At 34.1% G+C, this 26,048-nt stretch overlaps 1 protein-coding gene across 1 annotated transcript in view; it reads left to right on the top strand.

The window, feature by feature from the left end:
* Positions 1-7,288, top strand: part of LOC143233355 (uncharacterized) — a 71,363-nt gene extending 64,075 nt beyond the window's left edge. Inside the window, exons 5-6 of the mRNA XM_076469528.1 lie at positions 3,005-3,114; positions 4,196-7,288. Of these exons, the coding sequence (XP_076325643.1) occupies positions 3,005-3,096 (92 nt within the window). The 3' untranslated portion in view covers positions 3,097-3,114; positions 4,196-7,288. The remainder of the gene's footprint in view (positions 1-3,004; positions 3,115-4,195) is intronic.
* The last annotated feature ends 18,760 nt before the right edge of the window (positions 7,289-26,048 follow it).

The following is a 26,048-nucleotide window of genomic DNA, read 5'->3' as shown; positions in this document are numbered from 1 at the left end:
ATTAGTTTATTAGTTTAATTTCACATCAAAACGTTTGTTAGTTTTTTAATCACTCACTGTTGTGAGAACTCTCAGATTATTCACTTTACATACACTTATACCTAACAAATTTACCGTCCATCCAGTAGTAGCCTCGAGACATTTAAATGATAGAATCCTAGGTTCGTTTGCTCAATATGGAAACAACTTATATACCCTAATATGTGGCTTTGTATTTAGCAAACAAACAAGCAGATATACTTCCATGTCACGTGACATTTAATACCTTCTGTGATTTGCCCGAAATTACTCAGATTATTTGTCTGAATTATCTCAACCAAATCACGCTTCACTGTATTTTTATAAACATTTTCCAAAATTTACTGTCGTACATTACAACCAGTGATAGCCTGATGGCAATGAAAATTATATTTAAGCTTATCTCTATCGGATCTATTCTTAATTAACTATCATACCTACATAGAGATCAGCAAAAATACCAATGATTTAGTTTGGCGTCGGTTTCATGTATTACAAGTTAAAATGGCTACCACACACGAACCGTTAGTTAGACTGATCTTTTTTTTTTTTTAAACAAGGTACTTCGAAAACAATATCCAAGCTCTACTAGCAAACTGATTCAAAATTAGTTCAGCTAATTTGACACAACACCTCACGATGTCATGCCACCAGATAAACGAACAATTTTGCTTCATGTAAAGAGTTGTTATTTTGAATTAAGCACAAAGCTACACAATGAGTAGTTTTTCGAGATTTGCGACTGTATTCTAAATCACTTTCACGTATCAGCTCTCAAATATAGTCTCCCATCATGTTTTTGTTATACGCTTCCAGGTCACAAAAACAAAGTTTGAAGACAAAAATAAATCTTTTTCCATTTACTTTAGGCACAAGCAACTGGGAAGTGGGAAATAACACTTTTGGCCCATGAACAAGAAAAATTAAAAATTTTGTTACATAGTGCAATTAAAAACTGAATAATTTAAAACTATCTTTATAATATATTATGAACTGAAAAAAATAGTGGATACCCTAACTAAAATACAATGAAAGAAAGAAGACAGATATAAAATATAAGATGGTATAACATTACAGACGCACAGTTATATTCACTTGTGTAAAAGGCTTATGTAAAAAGAGACACAGAATAGGGAAACAGCACAAAGTCAGAACAGTAACCACATCGCTATACTATCACAGTCACTAAACCACCTAAACGTCCAGTGAAGTGTACGACCTATGTGGGTGGAGCCTCCAGTATATCGAAGAAGCGAAAAATTTGTTGTTGTTGTTTTTTTTTCAATTTCGCGCAAAGCTACACGAGGGTTATCTGCGCTAGCCGTCCCTAATTTACCAGTGTAAGACTAGAGGAAAGGCAGCTAGTCATCACCACCCACCGCCAGCTTTTAGGCTACTGTTTTCAAACGAATAGTGGAATTGATAGTCACATTATAACGCCCCCACGGCTGAAAGGGGTAGCATATTTGGTGCGACGGGGATTCGAAATCGCCACCCTCAGATTACTACTTGAACGCCTCAGCCCCTATGGCTGTGACGGGCCAAAACGAAAAGACTAACAACAATCAATTAAAAAAACAACGTAATTGACATACTAAACTCTATAATACCGACCTGTTTGTAACAGTCCATTATTGAAAGAGACACCGTACAATAAAATGTGATAAGACGAAAATTCTGAATATGAACCACACATAAAAAACTAAAGATCAAAGAAGTCTTCTGTACTTTTTAAACTGATAACTCTCTCAGTTCACCAAGCGAAGAAGTCAGTAAAACCCAGAATAATCCCAATGTTTATTAAAGTTCTAATGAAGGTGACCCTTGCTACCACGGAGTACCACGATAGAGCCTGATTATCACTACAAAACACAATCCTCATGAAAATCCTGGAAGAAACGAGCAGGCTCAGTGGGAAAAACGCAGAATGTGATTAGCGCCTAGTAACAAACAAATTATTCACCAATTAATGATCAGCCTTTGGTAACACTATATGCCACTAACCCTGACAGATTCGTTTGTGCTTTTTTTTTTTAATCCTACGCCAAAGGTCATCACAAAAATCAGTGATATAGTTTACGTTCACCTCTGAGGTGAAATTACAATTACACTGCACAACAATTTTTTTGAAAACTTTTGCTTCCTGAGAAGTTTTTGCTGATTGTGACAGGTACTTGATGGGTTTTGGTTTTGCTTCATCACGTAGGAACTCTGAGAAATAGACAGTTAACTATTTACCGGGAATAACGTATTTAATTGCGTTTATGTTTCTAATACGCTATTAAGTTCAACATAATTAAAAGTGTTTTGCTCCTGATTTTCGTTTGTATCTAATGTCCGGTGCATCACGTTGCAGTGTCCAACAGTAGTCAGCAAGCATTGATGGATTCCAGTTGCCCTGATATCGTTTTCCATTGTAGCAATATCCTGGTGAAACTGAAGATTTCGATGAAACGGTACGTGATGGGCAAATTTGGGTGTGATTTTCGGGATCAGCAGCCAAAAATCTATAAGGAACACCCAACATTGTTCAAGAAGCACAAACTTTGTTGTGCAGTGTCATCATAAATTTTGATATAAATCCATCGTGGTGACAATGGAAGCGAGTTTCCTAACACAAATATATTTTTATCCAAAAAAAACAAACTTTGATACAATAAGTAAAAAAAATATACTGCCAGTTTTATGCCTTAATCTCACGTATCACATGTCCTGACTTTACAATCTAGTTTTTGTCTTTTCTCTGAAATACATCATTATTTTTCCGTTGCTAATTGTCTTTCAGAGTAAATATAAAAAAAAATATATTTTGTGTTTATGTTTATAAAAGAAAGTACAAGACGTCTACTCAGAAGAAAGTCTTCTAACACAGAAATAATGACATTAAAGAAGACAGTTTTTGTTGTTTTTAATGCAATGAAATTTCCATTAAGTTTATGAAGGACATTTCCTTTTATACCGGCAGAAAATTGTTCTTTTTGTTTAGGTGATGGCTCACCAGCTGGCGCTCCAAGAGTAAGAGGCTTTTGGATTCCTTTCCTGGTGTGTATGGTGTGGTTAGGGAGAAAGTGTTCGTAGCGAAGTGATTATTTCACAGTAAGTTCTGAGTTACCTATATGTAAATAGATTTTATTTTGTGAATAAATAGAGTTTATAAAATAAATACACTTTCTGTACCGCAAGGAGTGTTAAGTTGTGTTGTTGTTACAATAAATTTTATTACAATCATAATAATCACAATACACTGATAGAAATAACGTGATTATTTCTGTTTTTATTAATTTATTCGTTACGGTTCATTTGAGTGCAGTTTGTTTTAGTTAAGGAATAACAAAATTGGTTTAAAGTCAGAACATGACTTTCAAAAAAACTCTGTCTCAAATCGCAGTTACAAGAGCAGAAAAAAAAATTATTCTATCGTGTTTTTTTTTCGTCTTAACGTCAATTGCTGTCTTCGTCACACAACGCTTACCTGGCGTTATGGGCCAAGCTGTTTCCTGTCGGTTACAAGCTTCCTGCTTACTCTTCAAATGAAAAAAAACCTACTTAAAGAACGTTCTGATTAAAAAACAACCTTGAAGGTTTCTTTCCCGCCATCATCTGCGGGTAGTCAAAATATACTTCAGTGAATATATTAATTTATTTATATTGATTACGTTGTATTAAAACAATAGTAAACTGTTATCATTAACTTATTTTCTAGTGATCACAGATTGTTTTGTTTTACAAATAAAGAGTCTGCGAACAAAGATGAAACGGACAACAACTATCTTTATGAGAGTGACACTTATAGGAAAGTCTTGCAGGATTAACAAGGAACGTAAAGATTTACTTCAAACTTTCAGCTAACGGAAACTCTCAGTACAATTGCTATCACTGTAAATATCAACGCACCAATCATTTTATCGTTGGTATTTTGCTTTAGACTTAAAGTGAACAACAAAAAGATTATGAAGTTACGTACATTTATTCTCTGAAACATATTGAGGGTTGGAAAATGTTGTGGATGGAATCTTTTTTAAGAAAGTTAAGATAAATATCTTCATTTTGTAAAATGATTAAACTCTTAAGATACTGAGCCGATCATAGTTTGTTGGGTTTAATTAAATTCTTGATAGATTTATTCCATTTCATTTTTGTATGTTACTTTAGTAATAGTATTTCCTCTCTCTTTTAGGTACCATGGCCTGTGGCAAAATACATTTGATTATGAACGTACGTTAGAGAAACATCTGTACTACTTGTTCAGTGTCATCTAGTGTGACAAGTATAAACTGTCTGTGAAAAACATTGAGTGTTTGCTCTATGTAACTAATATATATTATGATACAGTCATTTTTAGAATGTTTCAAATACAATTAGAATGGTTGAACCTACTAATATTTAAATTTAGTCCAAGCTGTAATTATAGTTTAGGCTATTTATATGTTCAAAATCGATATAAGTCCATTAAAAACTAGTCATTTTTCTGTACAGAATATTAAATACACTCATCCGTTCTATTATTCATTAACACATTAATACAGGGCATTAATTTCGTTTTTCAAGGCTTATTAAATTGCACTACTTCACAATTGATAATGACAGAAAACGTTGAAACGTGATAATTAAATGTGTTTCTCGATTGTACAAAAACTGGGTAAAACAATCTTTTGCATTAGGTTCAAAAGACAAAAAAATCTTTATTAAAGGGAACTTACTTAGTAGCAACTAAAATAGCCAAACCTCCGTAACAAGTTCTGTTGTGTAACCAGTTACGGTCTGCAATTAAGCCTAAAATACGTAGGCGCAAGGAAAGCACATAATTCAAAACGTCAGTGAATTACAACCAACCCTCATTTTTTTCATTTAAGTTACACTTACCGCGACAGGAATGTGTAATAGAAAATCACGGGTATAGTCATTTACGCTAATTTGAGTGTAAGTAGGTGGCGTTGCAAATGAAACACAACAGCTGAAACACATGGCGTAAGGTTAATTAAGTATAGATTAGAACGTTAATTGTTACGTAACTGGAGTCGAAATTGTCTTTTTTTAATGGATAATAATTCTTTGCCATGTTGTTTACCAGTTTAAATATTGTAACTACATAAGAACACGTAATGAAACGTATTACGTGATCTCGTAGATTAAGATAAATTGCAGTAAAAAAAAAAAAACTAGTAAACTTTTTACGACAAGAGTAAAAATGATAGTTTTATTTAGACATTTTTTGTAGGTGAAGACTTCATAAACAGAGCTCCAACTCTGTATTATCAATAGAGCTATCAGTTTTCATCCTTACTGCTGTACGACAGAATAAAAACTTGTATTACTTTCTGTACTTAACGTTTACTGTTCTCTTACTGATGTTATAATGAAATGCATATTTACAATAAGTAAAACGAGGTGCAGAATCTAGAAAATATGTTTAGATGTGACCCTTCAATTGTATTTTCTCAGTAACGCTTGTTTAATTCAACGTTTCCTTATTAGTATCATATTATAAATCTAAGTAACGTAGTAGTGTTTTTAGCATTTTAAATAGTCTGTTCAGTATTTGTCCTTTCAGCTTGTATATACGTGCATGTTTTCTAAACAACATGTCAGAACGTATTGTTTGAATATTAATTTCTGGCTGTCATGTGTTTTTTTGTTCCGTGTTATATGGACGAAGAGTGTTTGAAATATGACGGTCGAATAATGGTGTTTAGATAACACATAGTCATGATTCGATATTTTAGCTGTAATATTTATATTGCAAGAGCTTAAAATACAATACTTTACCTTATAAGCTTCATATGACTAATGTGAAAGATGCCATATCACAACGAATAGTGGGATTGACCGTTACATTAAAACGCCCCTACGGCTAAAAGGGCGAGCATGTTTGGTGTAACTGGGATTCGAACCTACGACCCTCGGGCGCCTAATCACGTGGCCATACCAGGCCGCTATCATAGGTGATTTCTATGTATTAAAATGTTTCCTAAGTCTCAGTGACTAGATAACATTATATTGACTGTCAATTATTTAAACGTTTCGTTAAATATTTGTTAGTTTAATTAAAGTCGTGTTCGTTTATTTTTTGTCATTTTTTTTTTTAAATCATTCTCGAATTTTTTTCAAGAGATTCTTGTGTTCATATTCCACGAAATAATTAACTTTCTTGCAAGATAATAAATCTTTAACTTGGCGCTAATGACATTTCTGTCTCGTTGTTTTACATTTACTTTCCTAATGCCCTGTAAGTGTTTCATTTGTTTAAAGTGTTATATGCTTTGCTGTATCATTATTAAAGTGCGATATTCAAGAACTCAGGAACACAAATACAGGCTTATCCTGTGGTATTTCTTTGGATTTCGGAGTAGGCGATACAACAAAATATTTCTCGCTCATTAGGCTGTCGGTGCGTTATAAGAGTGACAATCCACCTTTTAGCTGATGACTATTTTCCAATGGTATGATTTCTGGTCAGTCATTTAAACTTATAGATGACGTCTTTGCCATAAGTATACAAAATACAATACAATTTGCCAGTAATACATCTCAATACAGCACAAAATACATTACAGTATAAAAATAATGCAAGTTTTTGTTGCGTATTCTCCAAATTAGAACGTATTGTCTGTTTGTATGTGACACACAAACTAAGAACGTGATTTAAAGATAACAAAAGTTTTGCTAACAGATTGTACTCTACGAAAAGCAGTAACATAACACAAAAGAGTGGACAGGTCAAACTATTAATTATATCTTTTTTTCTCGTCAGTTTTTTGCATATTTCTATAGAGTGAAGATGGCCACTTTCTGCTAGACAAGAATGAAGGCCTTTTTTCAGCTCGTGTCTGCGTATATATAAAATACCCGTTTACTCTAAAAGGTTTTTTTTTATGAACGAGGTTAATAATCGTAAGCATTGTTAGCTTTCTTACTTTAAGATTCAAATGGAGAGAGAATGTTAAAGCACTTTAAATAGACAGCGAGATTCTGCGAGTCGATTTGAGAAAACGCTATGGATTATGCAGTAATCGAAACCTGCAGATTCCCGCCACGATCTCAGAGAAACAATGCCCATTATAGGAATTTCAAAATGCTCTATAAGTTGTCCACTAATGATAAATATTTTCAAGTTTCAACTGTAGTTCGCAGTGTAGTAATTTTTCATGACTTTTGATTTTTCATGACTGCTGACTTCAATGACTGCCGTTTCTGGAAGGTTATTTTGAACGAGAACGTTTTCGTAATTTTGTATTTCGATTTGAGATCTAATAAACACGGCTTTACTTGATGTACGACTATATATATATATCCACTTTTATTGTATTTTAACTATAGTTCGGAATCATTTTCAGATAACAGTACAAAGTACCTCTTTGAATACAAAATAATACATTATATTACACAAAAAAGTAGTTCAAAGAACTCTCGTATGGCAGGAAACGATTATGCAATTATGCTTAAAACAATCTTGGTGAAACTGAGCTAGATACAACTGAAAAGAATTTATGATTATACATGTTTAAATATAAACATATCTACCTTGATTTAAGATTGAATTTGCAGAATGTTACATGAGAAGTTAACTTTACGTTAATTCAGAACATGTTTTTCAATGAAAAACGTAAACTAGCAAAACCTAATTCAGATAATTCAATGTTGTTTATTGTGTGGAAAACATGTACGGTTTAAGAAACAAAATAAATATTGTACCTAATCTATTTATGGCGAAACACTTATTTTTCGAGTAACACAAAAAAATCAGTTGTTGTTTCTTTTCTAATTCCAACAATAAAACTAGTTCTTCAAAAGACCACTGTTATCCATCTAAAACATACACTTGTAATAAACAGTTTTACATAAAAAGTATAGGCGGTAGTATACTTATTAACAACCTGAATGTGAACATAAGGTCCAAGGTTTGAACCCCAATATGCTGCAAAACACACTCCGTATTTTATTTCTGGTTATGTTATAAACGTGACAGTCAATGAGTGCTACTTATTGGTTATCTTATTTATTTTTTTAGCAACTCTAAAAACTGAGATTCAAGGTTTATGGGCCTGAACTTGTAATTCATGTTTAGAATAAGATTCTGTTTAAGTTGGAAAATCCAAGTAAATATTTTAAACTTTCTAGTCAATAAAACGACTATATTTATATAAAAAAATCGATATCTTTTAACAGGTGATTCTATAAAACGCAAATGTTCTTAAGTTATGATTTCAGAAAATATAGATGATGTTTGTCAAGTAATAACTAAGATATTCATATTTTTATCCTATATAAAATAATGACAGCAGATAAACCATTCTGTCTGTGCTGGTGAGACAGTGTTTGCAAAACATCAAGAAAAAAGTGTAGGATTTTTTTTTCGTGCAAATGTGTGTTTTGTTTATATTTGCTCTCGCAGAATCAAGTGGATTATTCTAAGCGGAGAAATCCAGTTCACGTTCAGTTGTTACTCAGTTTATACGTCAAAACATCGTTGGACTCAATACCTTTCTTCGTGTTTATTAAAGTTTCGCTCAACAAGTGTTGTGTGACCCCTTCACGCAGGAACGTTTTTGATGTTGTTGTTGCTTAATTTATGGAATAACATGAGATACTGTTAGCAAGACTTAATGATGTTTCTTAAAGTTATCGCAAGTGGCTTAGTTCTTTATGTTTCGATTTCTTTGTTATTCAGCGCAGAGTTACACAATAAGCTCATCTGTGCTCTGTCCACGACAGCTATTAAAACTTGACTTCTAGCATTATAAACTACTCACGTAGTCGCTCTCCACAATTTACGAGCGTAATAAGAGTGACTGTCGTATCCCAGTATCTGATTAGTTTCTCTGTTTGTTTGTTTTAAATTTCATGCAAAGCTACACGAGAGCTATCTGTGTTAACCGTCCCAAATTTAGTAGCGTAAGACGAGAAGGAAGGCAGCTAGTCATCACCACCCACCGCCAACTCTTGGGCTGCTCTTTTACCAACGAATAGTGGGGTTGACCACCATAATAACACCCCCACGGCTAAAAGGGCGAGCATGTTTGGTGTGATGGGGATTCGAACCCGCGACCCTCAGATTACAGGGCCCTAACCACTAGGTCTATATTCAATTAGAGTAGCCCAAGATTTAGAGGAAGTTGTTATTGAATAACTGCTTTCTTGTGTACCACTTCAAGCATGAGGGAGAACAGATACTAACAGCTACAGCTGATCGTATATTCTGATGTATGGGGACGAGCTACTATTTGTCAAGATTTTATTGATTGAAGAAGTCAGTATCAGAATCCCGAGGCATATCACATATAAAGGTAAGCATATAAAGCTTAGAGCACATTTATTTGTGCGAAATGGTTGTTAGAAAGTAAACACCATCTCTATGTTTAATTCGAAGAAAATTAAATAACGTAACAAAGTTTCGGACTTTAGTATTCGCGGAACAAAGTGCTTAAATGATTAAACCTCTCAAATAATTCAAGCATCAACAAACGAAGTTACTCTCAGTAAAGCTTTCAGAAAAGACTGGCTGACGGTCAATCATGGCCAGGTGGGTTAAGGCGTTCGACCCGTAATCTGAGGATCGCGGGTTCGAATCCCGGTCGCACCAAACATGCTCGCCCCTTTCAGCCGTGGGGGAGTTATAAAGTGACGGTCAATCCCACTACTCGTTTGTAAAAGACAAGCCCAAGAATTAGCGGTGGGTGGTGATGACTAGTTGCCTTCCCTTTAGTCTTACACTGCTAAATTAGGGACGACTAGCGCAGATAGACCTCGTGTAGCTTTGCGCGAAATTAAAACAAAACAGAAAAGACACTATAGATTGTCCATTGATAAATTTACTTTTTAAAGATGGTTAATAGGAGCTGCCTGAATTTACATAACACGTTAACTTCACTTATATCACTCGTTTTACTTTGTTAGTGAAGCTAATTGTTCACGAAGATAAAATTAATTGGCACGATTTACAAACACAACAGTATTAGTGACTTTAGCGGGTCACTTAGTACCAATAAATGTCTATTCCTTTGTTACTGTTCGTTTTGAATTTCGCACACAACTACACGAAGGCTATCTGCGCTAGCCGTCCCTAATTTAGCAGTGTAAGAATAGTGAGAAGGCAACTAGTCATCACCACCAACTGCCAACTCTTGGGCTACTCTTTTACCAACGAATAGTAGATTGACCGTCACATTATAACGCCCCCACGGGTGAAAAGGGCGAGCATGTTTGGTGCGACCGGAATTCGAACCTGCGATCCGCAGATTCCGAGCCAAGAATCCCAACCACCTAGTCATGCCGGGCCAGCGAAATAGAAAAAGACTTGATTGGTTAAAACAGTAATAGTGAATTGAACATGAATACATGAAAAAACGAAAGACAAAAGAAGGCTTATGTGCCCACAAAATTATAAAACCTTTATTAAAACACCACGAACTGCAACCAACGATTATCATTCAACACAACCAGTGCGTCTAAACGTAATTCGTCATCGAATTATTGTATTTGCTTATTTGTCATCTGCTTATTGTATTTAAAGTTATTCTCAGTTGCCATAACATCAGTGTTGGTGCAGTTTCTTGAGAGAAAGTGTCCAACAAGTTCGCTCGTAGGAAAAACGTATTAGCTCACATCTTCTAATAAATTCCAAACAACGACTGTCTATGGACAAGTACACTTCACCAGAATTAACCTCAGATGTCTTTAACCAGAGCAGAATGATAGCAAACAATAAGAAAAAGGATTGTAAGTGGCAGGAAATAGTGGATAAGATTCGCCAACCAGAAGTTCTCTTGGTTAAAAAGTAAAATAAAAACCAACAACAAGCAAAACTAACAATGTCTAACTTTGCATATTTAAAGAATAATACAACTAAGGTTAACTCGTTTGATAGACCTGGCTGGACTGGTGTAATTCGACAGGCAATCGTGGAAATATTTCATACAAATAAAAATCAAATTATACTGAAAAACTGACTGTTTCTCATTGAACACAGACTCGTACCTTGTATCTTTACAATATGAAATTAGTGTTTTCATAATCTAGATTTCTAACATTAAAATTTATTGAAAGTAACCGATATCTCTTTCAGTGAGCGGCATGGCCAAGCGTGTTAAGGCGTGCGACTCGTAATCTGAGGGTCGCGGGTTCGCATCCCGGTCGCGCCAAACATGCTCGCCCTTTCAGCCATGGGGGCGTTATAATGTGACGGTCAATCCCACTATTCGTTGGTAAAGAGTAGCCCAAGAGTTGGCGGTGGGTGGTGATGACTAGCTGCCTTCCCTCTAGTCTTACACTGCTAAATTAGGGACGGCTAGCACAGATAGCCCTCGAGTAGCTTTGTGCGAAATTCAAGAAACAAACAAACTTTCAGTGAGCAGCGATAGAAATTATATGTTTTATCACGGCGTAAAATATTTCATCCTAGACGTCAAGAACTGTTATTGTTTCTTTTAATTCAAACTGAATATTCTCTGCTTGTAATGAAAAACGTGAATCTGTACTGAGGAAGGCGGTCATGTGACACAATCTTCTCCTAAGTACACTGGCGAACATTTACGACACAATTAACATTCTTGTTTTCAAGCACAAACACACATTTACTTAGTGAAGTCTCAAAGGGTTTCGCTTGAGAAATTTATTATGACGCAACATTCCTCAATTATTTTGTTTTTAGTTCACTTAAAATAAAAGTTTTCAAGATTATAAAATAGCAAATTAAAGGGTACAAAAAGAAATACTGGTATGATATATACCCCTAATTCATATCATGTTTTAAAATTGTTGCTACGCATAATATCCCATAAAATCACCAGCGTTTAGTTAATAATAGGTAATTTAATTTTGTTTATATATTCTAATTATTTCGTAGCTCAATATCTTACCTTAAATATAAATATAACATTTAGATGATTCTAGTTCAACAATTGAGAAATATAACATTTAGATAATCCTAGTCCTACAACTGAAAAATATAACATTTAGATAACCCTAGTCCAAGAGTTGGAAAATAAAGTTTTAGATAATCCTAGTCCTACAACTGGAAAATATAACATTTAGATAACCCTAGTCCAAAAATTTGAAAATATACCTTTTGGATAACCCTAGTCCAACAAGTGGAAAGTATAACTTTTGGATAACCCTAGCCTAACAAGTGGAAAATATAATTTTTAGATAACCATTCACATACTTAGAAATTATTACTATAAAAGTCTTCTAGTTTCCGATGTAGTTTTACCACTTTTGGCTCCTAGTAGCTCAACGACAACTATGAATGCTTATAACATTGAAAACTGAGTTTCGATACCTATGGTTGGCACAGTCCACTGTGTAGCTTTGTGCTTAATAACAGACATAAACATTTTCAGTCTTGTTAGCAAAATGGAAACATTGAAATAACCATATTACAGGATAGAAAGATTACTCTGTTTGTTGACTTAGCTGTGCCGTAATAAAATTAAAAGGAAAAGAAACGTAAACCTCTAAGTCATGCCATCAACCTGTATAGATTTTCGTTAATATAGCAGAAGCGTAGAAACCACGGTGGTGTTGCTGGTTGTTGGCGCACTTCATACAGTTTTTTATGGCTACATTTTACATTTTAATATTAACAATTTCTGAAGGAATAATTAATGATTAGGGTTACTCAAAAATTCAGTCATCTTCCTTCGTCTCGCTCGAATTATTGGTGGGTTTAGATCGTATAGATTAATATTATCAGAGATCGACTGATAAAAGTAAAGTTTTACCTGAAAGGTAAGAAAACTCTAAATGAAACTTGAAGGCGGGTAGGACAATAAGAAAATACGACTCAGACAAACCATCATCACAAACGAGCCTCGTCAGGGCCAATGTCTTAAACTTTTGACAGGGAGAACCCCTGTGAAACTTTTTTTTTTCACTAATCGAGACCGAATTAAAGTCCAGACAAAGAATTATTGGAGTTTTAAATGGTGGAGAATTTCAATATACTAAAAATAAATCAGAGTTGTACATATAAAACAAACATGCGATGTGTTTACTGAAGGTGTGATAAAGATAAATCTTTATGGATTAAGTTATGTGGGAATAGATATCCACACCAGCTTTGAGTAGTAGCGGCAGTGATGGGGAAGTGGAATGTAAAGGTGTTTCGGGTTTTATTAAGTATTTTGTGGCAAGTTTGATTTTGGGGGTATAGTGAGGTAAGTGGGCAGCTAACTGCGTGGCTCAGTGAAGTAATCTTTGTAGGGTAAGGAAATGGGATCGTTTCATGTACAAGTTATAATGGAACAACAGTCCAATCGTTTTTCACGGTCTCTTTTATATGTATGCATGTGTCATGTTAACTTGTGGTTTATTGCAATCGCTATAAACTTTGCTGTTTTGAAGAAGTTGATGAAGGAACCGTGAGGTATTTGATTCTCTTAAGTTTAGGCTAACTTCAGACTTCAGGGCACCCCTATATTAAAATATTTTCCTCGCCTGTGTAAGGGTTCCAGTGTTCTAAAATTCTGCATATTCATTACTACATATCGTTAGTTTCATGTGTAGTAGGCTTAGTTTTGGAAGTTTAGATGTTTTACAGACCAAACGATTCAGAAAATTAAAATCCACAATTTTGAGGATCATTCTTTGTAGCATCCGAAACAATGATGTTGCCTCCCGCTAGTACAGCGGTAAGTTTACGGATTTACAACGCCAAATCAGGGGTTCGATTCCCCTCGGTGGGTTCAGCAGATAGCCCGATGTGGCTTTGCTATAACAAAACACACAAACAACGATGTTCGTCGCGACATTTCAGGAATCACTAGAAACCAACATGAGCCCAGAGTAATGTTTTAAGATTGAGAAATATTCGAAAATAAAAAAGTTCGGCCCTTCATCATGATCTGAATAAAGTAGCTTAGTACATTACGGAGGTTTATCTTTATCACGTGACTGAGCAGATCTATCAGAGACAGAAGGTGTGATATCATGCTTTCTTGGAAGCGATGACAAATTGCAGTGTCGATTGAACAGAACTAGAAGCCACAAATCCATTCTGAAATAAGCGATGCCAATGAAACAATAACAAATAAATTAATAGTTTAACAAGAATATTCAAATAACCATTTAGAATATTATTCATAACGATTGTATTCTACAAAAATTTTATAAAAACATCACAAAATGTTTTAAAGCAGTTAACCAGCTTACAATATTACAAGTGCTTAATGAATAAATTTGCCGAAAGATTTTATAGTCCACTTATTTCTGATTTTAATTATTTAATTCTTGTTTGCCTCGTAGGACTTGTTAATAGACATATTTAGTAGCTACTGGAAGGATTAATAGATTAACCAATAGTAAAATATGTCTATGATGACGTAAGCAGAATGAGATTTGGAATATTATGTGTAAATCAGAAAAGGAAACACTCTGAACACCTGCTTTAATACGACAATGTATCTTGTAAACTAGCTTATAGTTGTAGTAGCAATACATAATATCTTGTCTTCCGCACTTGATTAATTAATCGTTTTCGGAGTTGGAAAACTTAATTATGATTCACCTGTTATCTTCTTCTAAAACTTTAGTTAATATTAAGTCACAGCAACTAGATATCAGTTATAGTGATGCTCACCCAATCATGCTAAAAAATTAATCTCTTAACGCTAAACCACCAGAGGGCGCTTGTATTATATTTAAGCTTTTGAACTTATTTTCAGCTATTTGAAATTAATCTTACAATCTCAACTTTCAATTCATAGTGCAAAAACTATATTTTCAACTTATGTTAGTTTTCTTCATACGCTTGTACTTTTAAAAATGTTCATCTGTATTGTATAAGTAACTTAAAATCACAGTTTTTAACATCGCAGACCAAGAAATGAATAAATCTATTGTGAGAGTGGATTTGATACTTCTGTGGAAAATATGTCGACATGTTTGTTGTCACCAATAAAATATCACTGTTAACCCTAAATCTGAAACAATTTTGAACATTGTGTCTGAGTCATCACTTCGTCTGAGTCATCACTTCATCAAATATTTCTTCAATCTCCTTAACAAACGAACAGGCCCCGGCATGGCCAGGTGGGTTAAGGCGTTCGACTCGTAATCTGAGGGTCGCGGGTTCGAATCCCCGTCGCGCCAAACATGCTCGACCTTTCAGCCGTGGAGGCGTTTTAATGTGACGGTCAATCCCACTATTCGTTAGTAAAAAGAGTAGCCCAAGAGTTGGCGATGGGTGGTGATGACTAGCTGTCTTCCCTCTAGTCTTACACTGCTAAATTAGAGACGGCTAGAGCAGGTAGCCCTCGAGTAGCTTTGTGCGAAATTCAAACAAACAAACAAACAAACGGTCACAATATTGTAAATATAATGTTAAGGTACAGATGGCAGCACATTACAGGATCATATGGTAGTCTATACTACCGCTGGAACCTGCAACTAAAATGAATGTCTCATTGAAATTATTTCATTTATATATTATTAATTATTATTATTATTATTAGTTTAAGTAAAAATAACATTGTTAAATTTCCTTGCAAGAAAAATGTATTATTGGTTTCCGAATTTTCACTCTAAACTATACATACACAAGACTTACTGTGCACAGCAGTCTCTAGTTTTGTACTAATAGAGTAGCGTGAAGATAACTAATCAATAACATCTATCGGCAATTCTTTGGCGACTCTTCTTTGATAGAATAGTAGATTTTGACTTTCACGCTTATCACAAACCTACAGCAAAGTAGGGAGAGCGTTTTTGCGACAATGAACCGTAAACAATGAATCTCCTGGTTTACAGTGAAAGTAAGTAAGCCACTAAGCTAGGCTCGCACCAATAAAAATAAAATCATAAAGTGTTTTATAATAACTGTTACTTTAACTTATTCTGGAGTCAGGCGTTCTTACTACTTAGCATTTCCCAATAATCAATCCGAGGATTTGGTTCGCAAAATCGTTGATGCAAAACCTCGCTCTGCACTTTCAAATTGTGCTTGTGAATGTTAGATGGATACATGAAGAGTTATACACATTGGCCACACTATCTTCACAATGCATAACAAAGAAATCAGAGGCCTTTATCCTATCGTTCCTACAAATAAAATTATAAACTTCCAATTTAAAAAAAAACAAGTTGAAATATCTTATTCCTTTCTCGAAACCATGTGAATCTTTTCCAATAATTCAATACCAGTCCTTAGTTAAATAGAACACAGTTGTACATATTATTTTAAGTAAGGCCTAACAACTGATTTCTCTCCATGATTATCTCTTTTCATTTGTAATCAATATGTTCAACAATACTTACGCAAAAATATATTAGATTTATATTAACAACAGATCACTTACTTGTGTGAGTTACCCACCCCCATACCAAGATTATTTTCTTCAATCAGCTGTTGAATGGGTTTTCATTTATATTAAACAGCTGATCAAAATTACAGTAGCCCAGGTTGAACTTATCATAAGTGGAGGACATTTGTCCAACTCAGCGATTCGTGCCAGCCATACCTCAGCATCAATATGGTATCATTAGTAATATTTACAATATTAACCAACTGTGGTGTCCTATCAGTATCATTAATGTAAATAAGAAATGTCCGGTTTAATCCATGAGGCTAATAACAAGGTACACTTCCAGTGCATTTCATTAAACCCAATATGAAATAATTACTAGGTTATCAAACTTGCCCAACTTTACGAAAAGATGCAGCCAGGATACATTTCATTTGATAAATAATGCTCGTTTTGTTTTATAAATTAAAGGATAATTGTTGCATTGCGTATGGTATGTCTCCGGATTTACAGCGCTAAAATCAGGGGTTCGATTCCTCTCGGTGGGCTGAGCAGATAGCCCTTTGTGGCTTTGCTATACGAAAAAAAAAAAGCATTGCGTATGGTTTATTTAACTTGCAATCAATGTGAGTTAGTGTTATAATAGGTCACTTGACTTTTATATATGACTTATTTTTGATTTCGTTTTAAAAAATTAAGACAAAAACTTTGTATCCACTTTTCCAAATAATTTGAATGGTAATCATTTTATATTGACCGAATACAAGCTTCTGACTTTCTTCGATTTAGCCACCCTACCATCCAAACAAAGAGTCTTTCTCCAAACCCTTACTAAAAAAAAATTACTTTACCCTTTTGTGTGGCAACTCATCAAAATCCTTTGGAATACCTATAATTTCATGGGAATAGTTACTCTTAAAGTTTGGATATGTTTTGAAAACATTCGGAAAGAGCTTTCTGTCCGTATAAACAAAGCTTTTGTTGTAGCGGTTTATTGAAAAACGGTTTTTCTAGACACTGAAAGGTAATTGGGACATTGTAAAGGTTTAGATCCAGAAAGAAAAACGTGATGAATAGACGGTTTTCAAGAAGAAAATCTAAACTTATTGAATAAACAAAAAGTTGTTTTTTTTAAAGCCTGAAAATGAAGTGAAATGGGATAAAAGTACGCATTAAAATTCTGTAAAATTTTTTTATTAAGAAATAATTTCGAAACTACAACTAAGAATAGGAATAATTAGACCTATGAAGCAGCATTAACGTTATTTCATTTTTACTCTGTTAAAGAACTCTAAACTCCAAATTTTATTTATATATTTTGTAACTAGAGACCGATAGATTTTCTTGTATTTTGATAAGTAGTTTTAAAAAGACTATTCTTTTGGAATATTACCAACAGCTTCTGATCTGAAAGTAAGATAAACACGTAGTTCGGAAGCATCTGATGCAAGTTCACAACTATAAATAACTTAGAAATTAATCGATTTTTGTCGTTGTTGTTGTTAAACGCAAAGCTACGTAATGGCTATACGTGCTCTGTCAACCGCGTGTATTTGTGATTAAAATTTTACGACTTCTGTTTACAGTATTTGTTTCTTTATCCATTTTATTTTCAGTGCAAAGGTACAAATGAGATATTTTGTAATGACCTGGTGGTTAGGCCTCTCAATTCCAAATTTGAGGGTCATTGAGATGGTCAATCCAATTATTCGAAAGTAAAAGAGTAGTCCAAGAGTTGGGGATAGTGCGTTGACTAGCTTGCTACCTTCCTTGTAGTCCATCGGATCGTCTCGTAATCTGAGGGTCGCAGGTTCGAATCCCCATCACACCAAACATGCTCGTCCTTTCAGCCGTGGAGGCGTTATAATGTGACGGTCAATTCCAGTATTCGTTGGTAAAAGAATAGCACAAGGGTTAGCGGTGAGTGGTGATGACTATCTGCCTTCCCTCTGGTCTTACACTGCTAAATTAGAGACGGTTAGCGCAGGTAGCTCTCGTGTAGCTTTGCGCAAAATTCAAAAACGAAACAAACTATCAAATCGCCTTTAAATAGCTTTACGCGAAATACAAAAGAAACAAATTAATTACGTACACCCATTTTTGTTGAAAAAGGATAAGACTTATACATATTGAACGAATTATGTTCACATGCGCTTCTAGTTTACACACGATACATAATACACCAATCAAACAACTGCATGTCCAAAGGTATACCCTAGGATGAATATCACAATACAGTAGCACAAGACAATTCAATTAATTAAAAAGCAGTAGTAAGTAGATTGTACAATGTATGTTGAAAGTGAAATAAATGTATAATTCTGTTTTTGTGTTATTTTGTGCAGTGTTGTTTTTACTATTCAAAACAGCATGTGGTATTTTGTCAACCTTTATGTAATATTATCCTATTGTGCCGTGTGATATTTTGTTTCTACACTGAGTGCAGACAGTACACAAGGAAAAAAACAAAAAACTGTCTTTCAAGTAGTGTTTAATAAGTACTGCTGCACGAGTCACTTAAATCATAACAATAATATATTGTGTGGTGTTTAATAAGTACTGCTGCACGAGTCACTTAAATCATAACAATAATATATTGTGTGGTGTTTAATAAGTACTGCTGCACGAGTCACTTAAATCATAACAATAATATAAGGTGTGTTTTTATTTGAACTTTTCATATTTTAAAGTCTAAATAAAGTAGCTAGAAATTCTTTGATTACACTTTGAAAGACAAATTAGCAATAATTTTCAATTTCATCCTAATTTTAGCTAAACTTTCTTAAACATAATTTTTTTATTTTGTCTTGATGGCTCAAACTACGTAATTTCATTGATTAATATTGATCAAAAATCGCATCTGGACGCTTTCGCTTATAAAATAAGCAAGAAACAGTACCCGTTCTTACAACACACGAAAATATCAATTATGTCAAAATGTGTTTGTAATAAATGTCATTCCAGCATCAAGTTATATCAGCTGTTATTGTTAGAGAACTTTCCTCATTGCGTCTTTCCATCATCAAGTTATATCAGCTGTTACTGTTAGAGAACTTTCCTCATTGCGTCTTTCCATCATCAAGTTATATCAGCTGTTACTGTTAGAGAACTTTCCTCATTGCGTCTTTCCATCATCAAGTTATATCAGCTGTTATTGTTAGAGAACTTGCCTCATTGCGTCTTTCCATCATCAAGTTATATCAGCTGTTATTGTTAGAGAACTTGCCTCATTGCGTCTTTCCATCATCAAGTTATATCAGCTGTTATTGTTAGAGAACTTGCCTCATTGCGTCTTCAAAATCGCTTTAATATAAAGTACAAAGGGAACAACACCAAAAGGTATTACAACGTGACAGTTACTCAATAAAAAACAAATCATCCGATGAACATAAAAGTGGACACAAGTCCATTCTGGATGAGCAAGGAATGGAAATTAATTATTCATTATTCATTTTAGGGACTCCCAGGTGTCCCACCACAAATAATTAAATCGATTTTAGTAGCCACCAGTGATACAAGGAAAACTAAACAAATTCTCAATCTCTTCTGTACACTTATCCAGACCTCTTAAGAGCATCATGAGAAATGTAGTTATTCGTCACTGGTGTATTTTTGTTATTGTTGTTTAAAATAAAGATTATCCTTTGATTATCATTTAAATATATTGAATATTTTTAATGGGTCAAAACGTGTTTTAAAATAGGATATTATATCTTAACTGTTAGGATTTGAGATTATATACAAATGTGCTTGATAACAAACGAGGATAGTTACATTTCTGTTTATACACATAAGTTCTATTTATCGTTGAGATATTATTCAACTATACTCCAAATACGCAGCAGTGAAATGGTACAGTTTTTCACGTTATTAACGTTTTCATGTTTACTGCAGGAGTTAACAAGACCACAATAATTTTGAACGAAAATAGCGAGAGTGAATGACAGGGTGAACGAATGTCATCAACTATACAACAAATTCAAGAGCAAAAACGTCATTAGTTATTATTAATGACTCTAGTTATTGTTTGATAAATACACGTATTTTTGTTGTGTTCGTTCCAGTTGTACTCTGATATATACTTAAGTCATAACAAAGAATTTTTCATTTCAATTTAGTACTGTTTTTTGGAACAGTAGTGTCTCAACTGTTGTAAAAACTTATAAGGGTGGGTGACACTTTAAAAGATTTTAAAAGGACCACTATTTTACATTGTTCAGAATCTCTGATATTGTACTCATTCTCTCTCGTTTAAGACAATAAAATGGCGAAAGATTCAACATCAGAGCGAGAAATGTCTCTCAAAGGGGAATATAAAAATTTATGATCATTGAGTCGTAACCTGAATTAAACCGTAACGAGATTACATAATTAGGTTATGTACGCTTCCTTTACCAACTCGGTCCGCAGAAGAACTTCCAGCAAACTACAATAGATATACAACGGCTAAGCATTGGTGTACTATTATACAAACGAAAGTGTGTTTCTAAATTAACTGTTGTTTCACATATTTCAAATTAATTGACTGTCATGGTTAGTGGCTTCCACGATCACTTAAGGTGGACAGAGATTGTGTTTTCGCCCTTACGTGTGTCTGTGTTTGTTAGCAAATGTTTTTTTTTCTAAAACGACTGTGGATTTGAAAAAAGAAGTTGGTATATGAACCAACTTAAAATTGATTAGTTTTTTGTTGTTGTTGTTTTTTTGCTAGTCGAGGGCTATCTGCACTAGCCGTCCCTAATTTAGCAGTGTAAGACTAGAGGGAAGGCAGCTAGTCATCACCACCCACCGCCAAGTCTTGGGCTACACTTTTACCAAAGAATAGTGGGATTAACTGTAACATTATAACGTCCTCCACGGCTGAAAAAGCGAGCATGTTTGGTGTGACGGGAATTCGAACCCGCGCCCTCGGATTTCGAGTCGAATGTCTTAACCCACCTGGCCATGCCGGGCTTACTGCCGTCTCGCGAGCCACAATTTTGCTTGTGTTTCTATAATTGCAGCTTTCAAGTGAAATAAACACGAATAAAAATGTATTTCAGAACGACTGGTATGGGTATTAACACTTTTACTGATAAAGCAGAGAACAACGTATCGACCTTCCTAAGTCATCTCAAGATTAACAAATTGAGAGTTTGCAACTGACAATTGCAAGGCACATGTCTTAGGGACGAGATTACCAGTGGGTACGGGATTGTAAGGGGCGTTTGCACGAACACGTGACTTATTTATTTTTATTAATAAAACTAAAGAAAAAACACTGTAAACATTTATGTCAGAAACGAAATTTCATATGTTGATTATTTCAATTAAAATGTAAAATAAAATATTGTAACAAATCTATTTCCTTACATGAATGTGGAGAAGTCCAGCAACCTTACTAAAGGTCGATTTGTTAGTCACAAGGCCCGACAATCAAAGTCGAAGACGTGAACAACCGACACTGGTGACAACCAACGCCAAGTCATTATGACGCCACATATACGATCATCCGATCCGTTCCAGAAACGTACATCTTTCCCAATAAATCTTTGAAAATATGCTCTAACAAAATTGACTTCAGGAACGACGTATTCGATTACATAAATTTATCGCTAAATATAGGAGTTTACAAGATAGATGTGATAAAACGCATAATAAGAAGAAATATACCTATTTGTCATTGCATCATATACCATACGAAACTAGAGATCGCTTATGACATGAAAGAACAGAATAAGTTACACTAGCAGAAAAGAAACTCGTCAATGGTACTTTTGATAATATTAAACCATTAAAAAGTTTTTCTTGAACCCTAACATCTTTTCAGTCCGGATTTTAACTTAATAAGATTACCAGCGACCGAAACTCACCACCACACGTTTATTTTGACATGACTTTTGTTTAAAACTGAATTTATTATGAATATTCTTTTAGAAACTATTAACTTTTGTTTATGTGAAAATAATAACATGTTTACACTCCATATGTTTATAGAAATTTAGGTAATACCAGTGTACTAAAAAAAAGTTTTATTACGGACTGAATTATAAAAATAATTAACAATAATTTGAAGTAACCTTTGGTTGGTTATGACACCTTCGAAAGCTATTCATTCAGTTTTATTATGTAGCTCTAACTGTTTCTATATGAATATTTTATAGTTGTTTGACAATGTATTTGATAGTTGTTTAACAATGTATTTGATAGTTGTTTAACAATGTATTTGATTGTTGTTTAACAATGTATTTGATAGTTGTTTAACGCTGTATTTACAGACAAGTATTTCCTTAAAAATTCTTTTAATTCTTAAGTTATAATACGTTTAGGTAAATCGAGTTTACATTACATAAAAAAAAAAAAACATGAATAATAGTGAAGCCGATTACTGGATCATAAAAACATTCTTACAAAATTACACTAACCTACAAGATGATCAACTGTAATGTTATGACACCATTTCATTTAATACCGAGGTCAGAGAACAGACATTCGAACTCCAGTCGTATCTTTTGATTATTTATTAACTTAGAGTTTTAAAACTTATTTTCGCTTGTATTTAGTTTTTATTCAACTCTATTTTAAAGCCTGTATTCACAAATCTTTGACTAACATGTCACTGTTCACATATTGTTTTATAGCATTAGGAGCATATCTTGAATATCACCTTCTTTATTTTACTAGAAACTTTCCATACACTAGTAACTTTCGTGTCGTTTTATATTTTCAAAATTTCGCTTGAAATATAAAAATATAATTACGCCTGCAAAGCAGGATAGTTCTGCTTGAGGTAAAGGGTATCAAAGTTAAATATCATTCAATGTTTTAACAGGATGATGGATAGTACTACAGTAACGTGTAGACCGTTATACAAGCTAAAGCTACCAGGAATGTTTTATTACTTATGAAAGATAGTAATTAATAAGCTAGTCATCACCACCCACCGCTAACTCTTGAGCTGTTCCCTCACGGCCCTATTTAATTAATTAAAAAACTACTTATCTTGGCGTAAAAATAAACTTTTTGCGATGAAATTCAAGTTATCTTGTTAACGTACGAAGTAGCTGTCGTCTTATTTAGTAACAACCCATTAGTTCCACCAGAAGTGAAATACCTAAAACAAAAGTAGAGATACTCAGCTGGGTACAGTGGGACTACTTTTTTGTGTGTATTTTTTTAAAAGACAAAACAAAAACCTATTTTCAAATATAAAAAAAAACCACAAAGAAACTCAAATAAATCCCAATGCTCCTACCACCTTAAAAATAAGTTCATCGTCATAAGAACAGCATAGAAGTGTATTTTTGTATCCTAATCATAAGAACAATATCCGAGTGTGTTTTCGGTATTTTCAAACTAAGATTACAATTGTTTTGCTGATTAATTATCACAAACTAATTTCCCAAACGGATGGTATGGTTGTTAAAACTTTGATTAAAATAAAGTACAGAACAACATTTCGACCTTCTAGGTCATCTTCCAGTTAACAACGAAGGTGACCTAACTTTAATTTATATATATAAATATTTTGCTTCAACCAATAGTGAAACTACATGTAATTAACAAGTAGAATGCCCACTAACACTACGTCAGCGAATAGAATAGCAGCTAACAAAATTAAGAAACGTCCAAAACCACTTTAAATTGTCTCTTTTCAAATAAATCTGCCTTTTCAAAACTGATTTTTGTTTTACTTCAGTAATTAAAACGAGATAAAGAGAACTGCGTGGTTAAGATGTGACTGACTTCCGTTATCTTGTAAATATTATAGATTACGAAACACTTGTCACTTTAGAACCAATAACAAGAAATTATGGGGCACATAGATACATTTAATGTTGCACATGTTTACTTTCTAGGATAAGTTATACAGCTAATGGCATGGTAAATATTACGAAGGACCATAATTCGAACGAACTGGGTTAATTCGTCTAAGCAGCATCTTCGCTCTTGGTCTCATAATAAATCAACCGTAACTCTGATAACGAAGAACACAACTGACCATTTGTTTAAATTCCTTCTTTAAACATTATCGTATCATAAATAAACGCTTTTAAATTCATCTTAATTCTAAAAGCAGAATGTGATAAACGTCGAACTGCATTCTCGTTTTCCTATAACATTTTCAACATTGAACTATCTAATGGGAAAACGTTTGATAAAGAATAATGGAACACCATTAACGCCCACTTCCATTTAATTGCTCAATAAATCTTAGTTATTCATAAGATGTAGTGCAAGTGTATTTTGTATTTTCATACGTAAATACATTCTGAAGTGTATTACAATTTACCGTTGAAGAACAAATCAAATGTAAAGATAGAACCAGTTTTAAGGATTTAGTGAAAGGTACACAAGCAATACAAGCTGCTTACCAGTTTGTATTCAAACCAGAGTCGACTTATGATGGATCTTGTGTTATCTTACCTAGTTACACGTAATCTTTTCTCAAAGACAAATGTGTTATAAACGACAACAAAAGAACTGATCTATCTAATTTAAAAACATTGCGTTCAAAACCAAAGTCAAAACAACAGCTTGTAAAATATCTTTTACTTCGTAATTGGACCTGGCATGGTCGGGTGGTTAAGGCGGTCGATTCGCAATCTGTGAGTCAAAAGTTCGAATTTCGTTACCAAACATGCTCGCCCCTTCTGCCGTGGGAGCTTAATAATGTAACAGTTAATCCCGCTATTCGTTGGTAAAAGAGTAGCCCAGAAACTTGTGGTTGGTGACGTTGATTAGATGTCTTCCCTCTAGTCTAGCACTGCTAGATTAGGGACGGTTAGTGGTGGTAACCTACGAATAGTCTTGTAAGAAATTCAAAAAGAAACAACAAGCCGAGCTCTCAACACTGAAGAAGAAACATTATAATAAGCTCTCGGACTAAATCGGACAAATTTCAGGTGGAGATAGCGGACAAAGTTTATATAAATAGAGTAGAAACGAAATACAGCTCACACTTGTTGTTTCTGCTATGCATAGATCATGCTCTATGTCCCATTGTTAACCTCTCGCCTTCATTTATGGCTAATAGTGCCTGAGATACCATAAAAATGTTCTAGGTGTGACAAGGTGTTTTACTTAGTAAGTCTCCTGATATAACCTGGCCTAAAAGATTAAGTCTAAATATTATTTAAACTGCGAACAACTCTGGGAAATTTAAAAGCATGGAAGAACTGAACACAATCTATTAGTGTGCGTGTGTGTGTGCTTTTTATACCAAAGCTACTGAGTCCACCGAGGGGAACCGAACCTCTAATTCTACCGTTGTTAATCCGTAAACTTACCACTGTCCCAGCGAGGGGCACCTATCATTCTTATATAAAGAAAGAGACTGTTTTAGGATTCTCTATGATAGGGACAAAACATTTTGTTTTTCACGTTTTACTGTCGTCAGAATATGATATTTCTACAGTATAATAATGCATAAGCCTCATGAACGCGGGCAACTGAAATTTTGGACGCACGTAGCTACCCCCCAGTGGAACAGCGGTATATCTTCGGACTCACACCGCTATAAACCTGGTTTCGAAACCCGTAGTGGGCAAAGCACAGACAACCCATTGTGTAGCTTCTGCTTGGTTCCAGATGAACCAATAAAGACACATAGCTCTCACTAACTAATGCTAAAGAAAAATTTATAGCGTTATTTTACACGCCACTATCTTTTCACCATTGCTTATTGTTTTAAAACGTATTAAGCACAAGCTTCGGTTAATTATTGTAATTCATTAAATAAACGTTTTTACGTTTTTCTGATAACGTTTTGGTTAAAGTTTTACATTTGTGTTTTTCTTATTGGTTTTGACT

The sequence above is a fragment of the Tachypleus tridentatus genome, chromosome 12 (assembly GCF_004210375.1).
Source record: "Tachypleus tridentatus isolate NWPU-2018 chromosome 12, ASM421037v1, whole genome shotgun sequence".
Lineage (NCBI taxonomy): Eukaryota > Metazoa > Arthropoda > Merostomata > Xiphosura > Limulidae > Tachypleus > Tachypleus tridentatus.
This window is presented reverse-complemented; position numbering and strand designations above follow the sequence as displayed.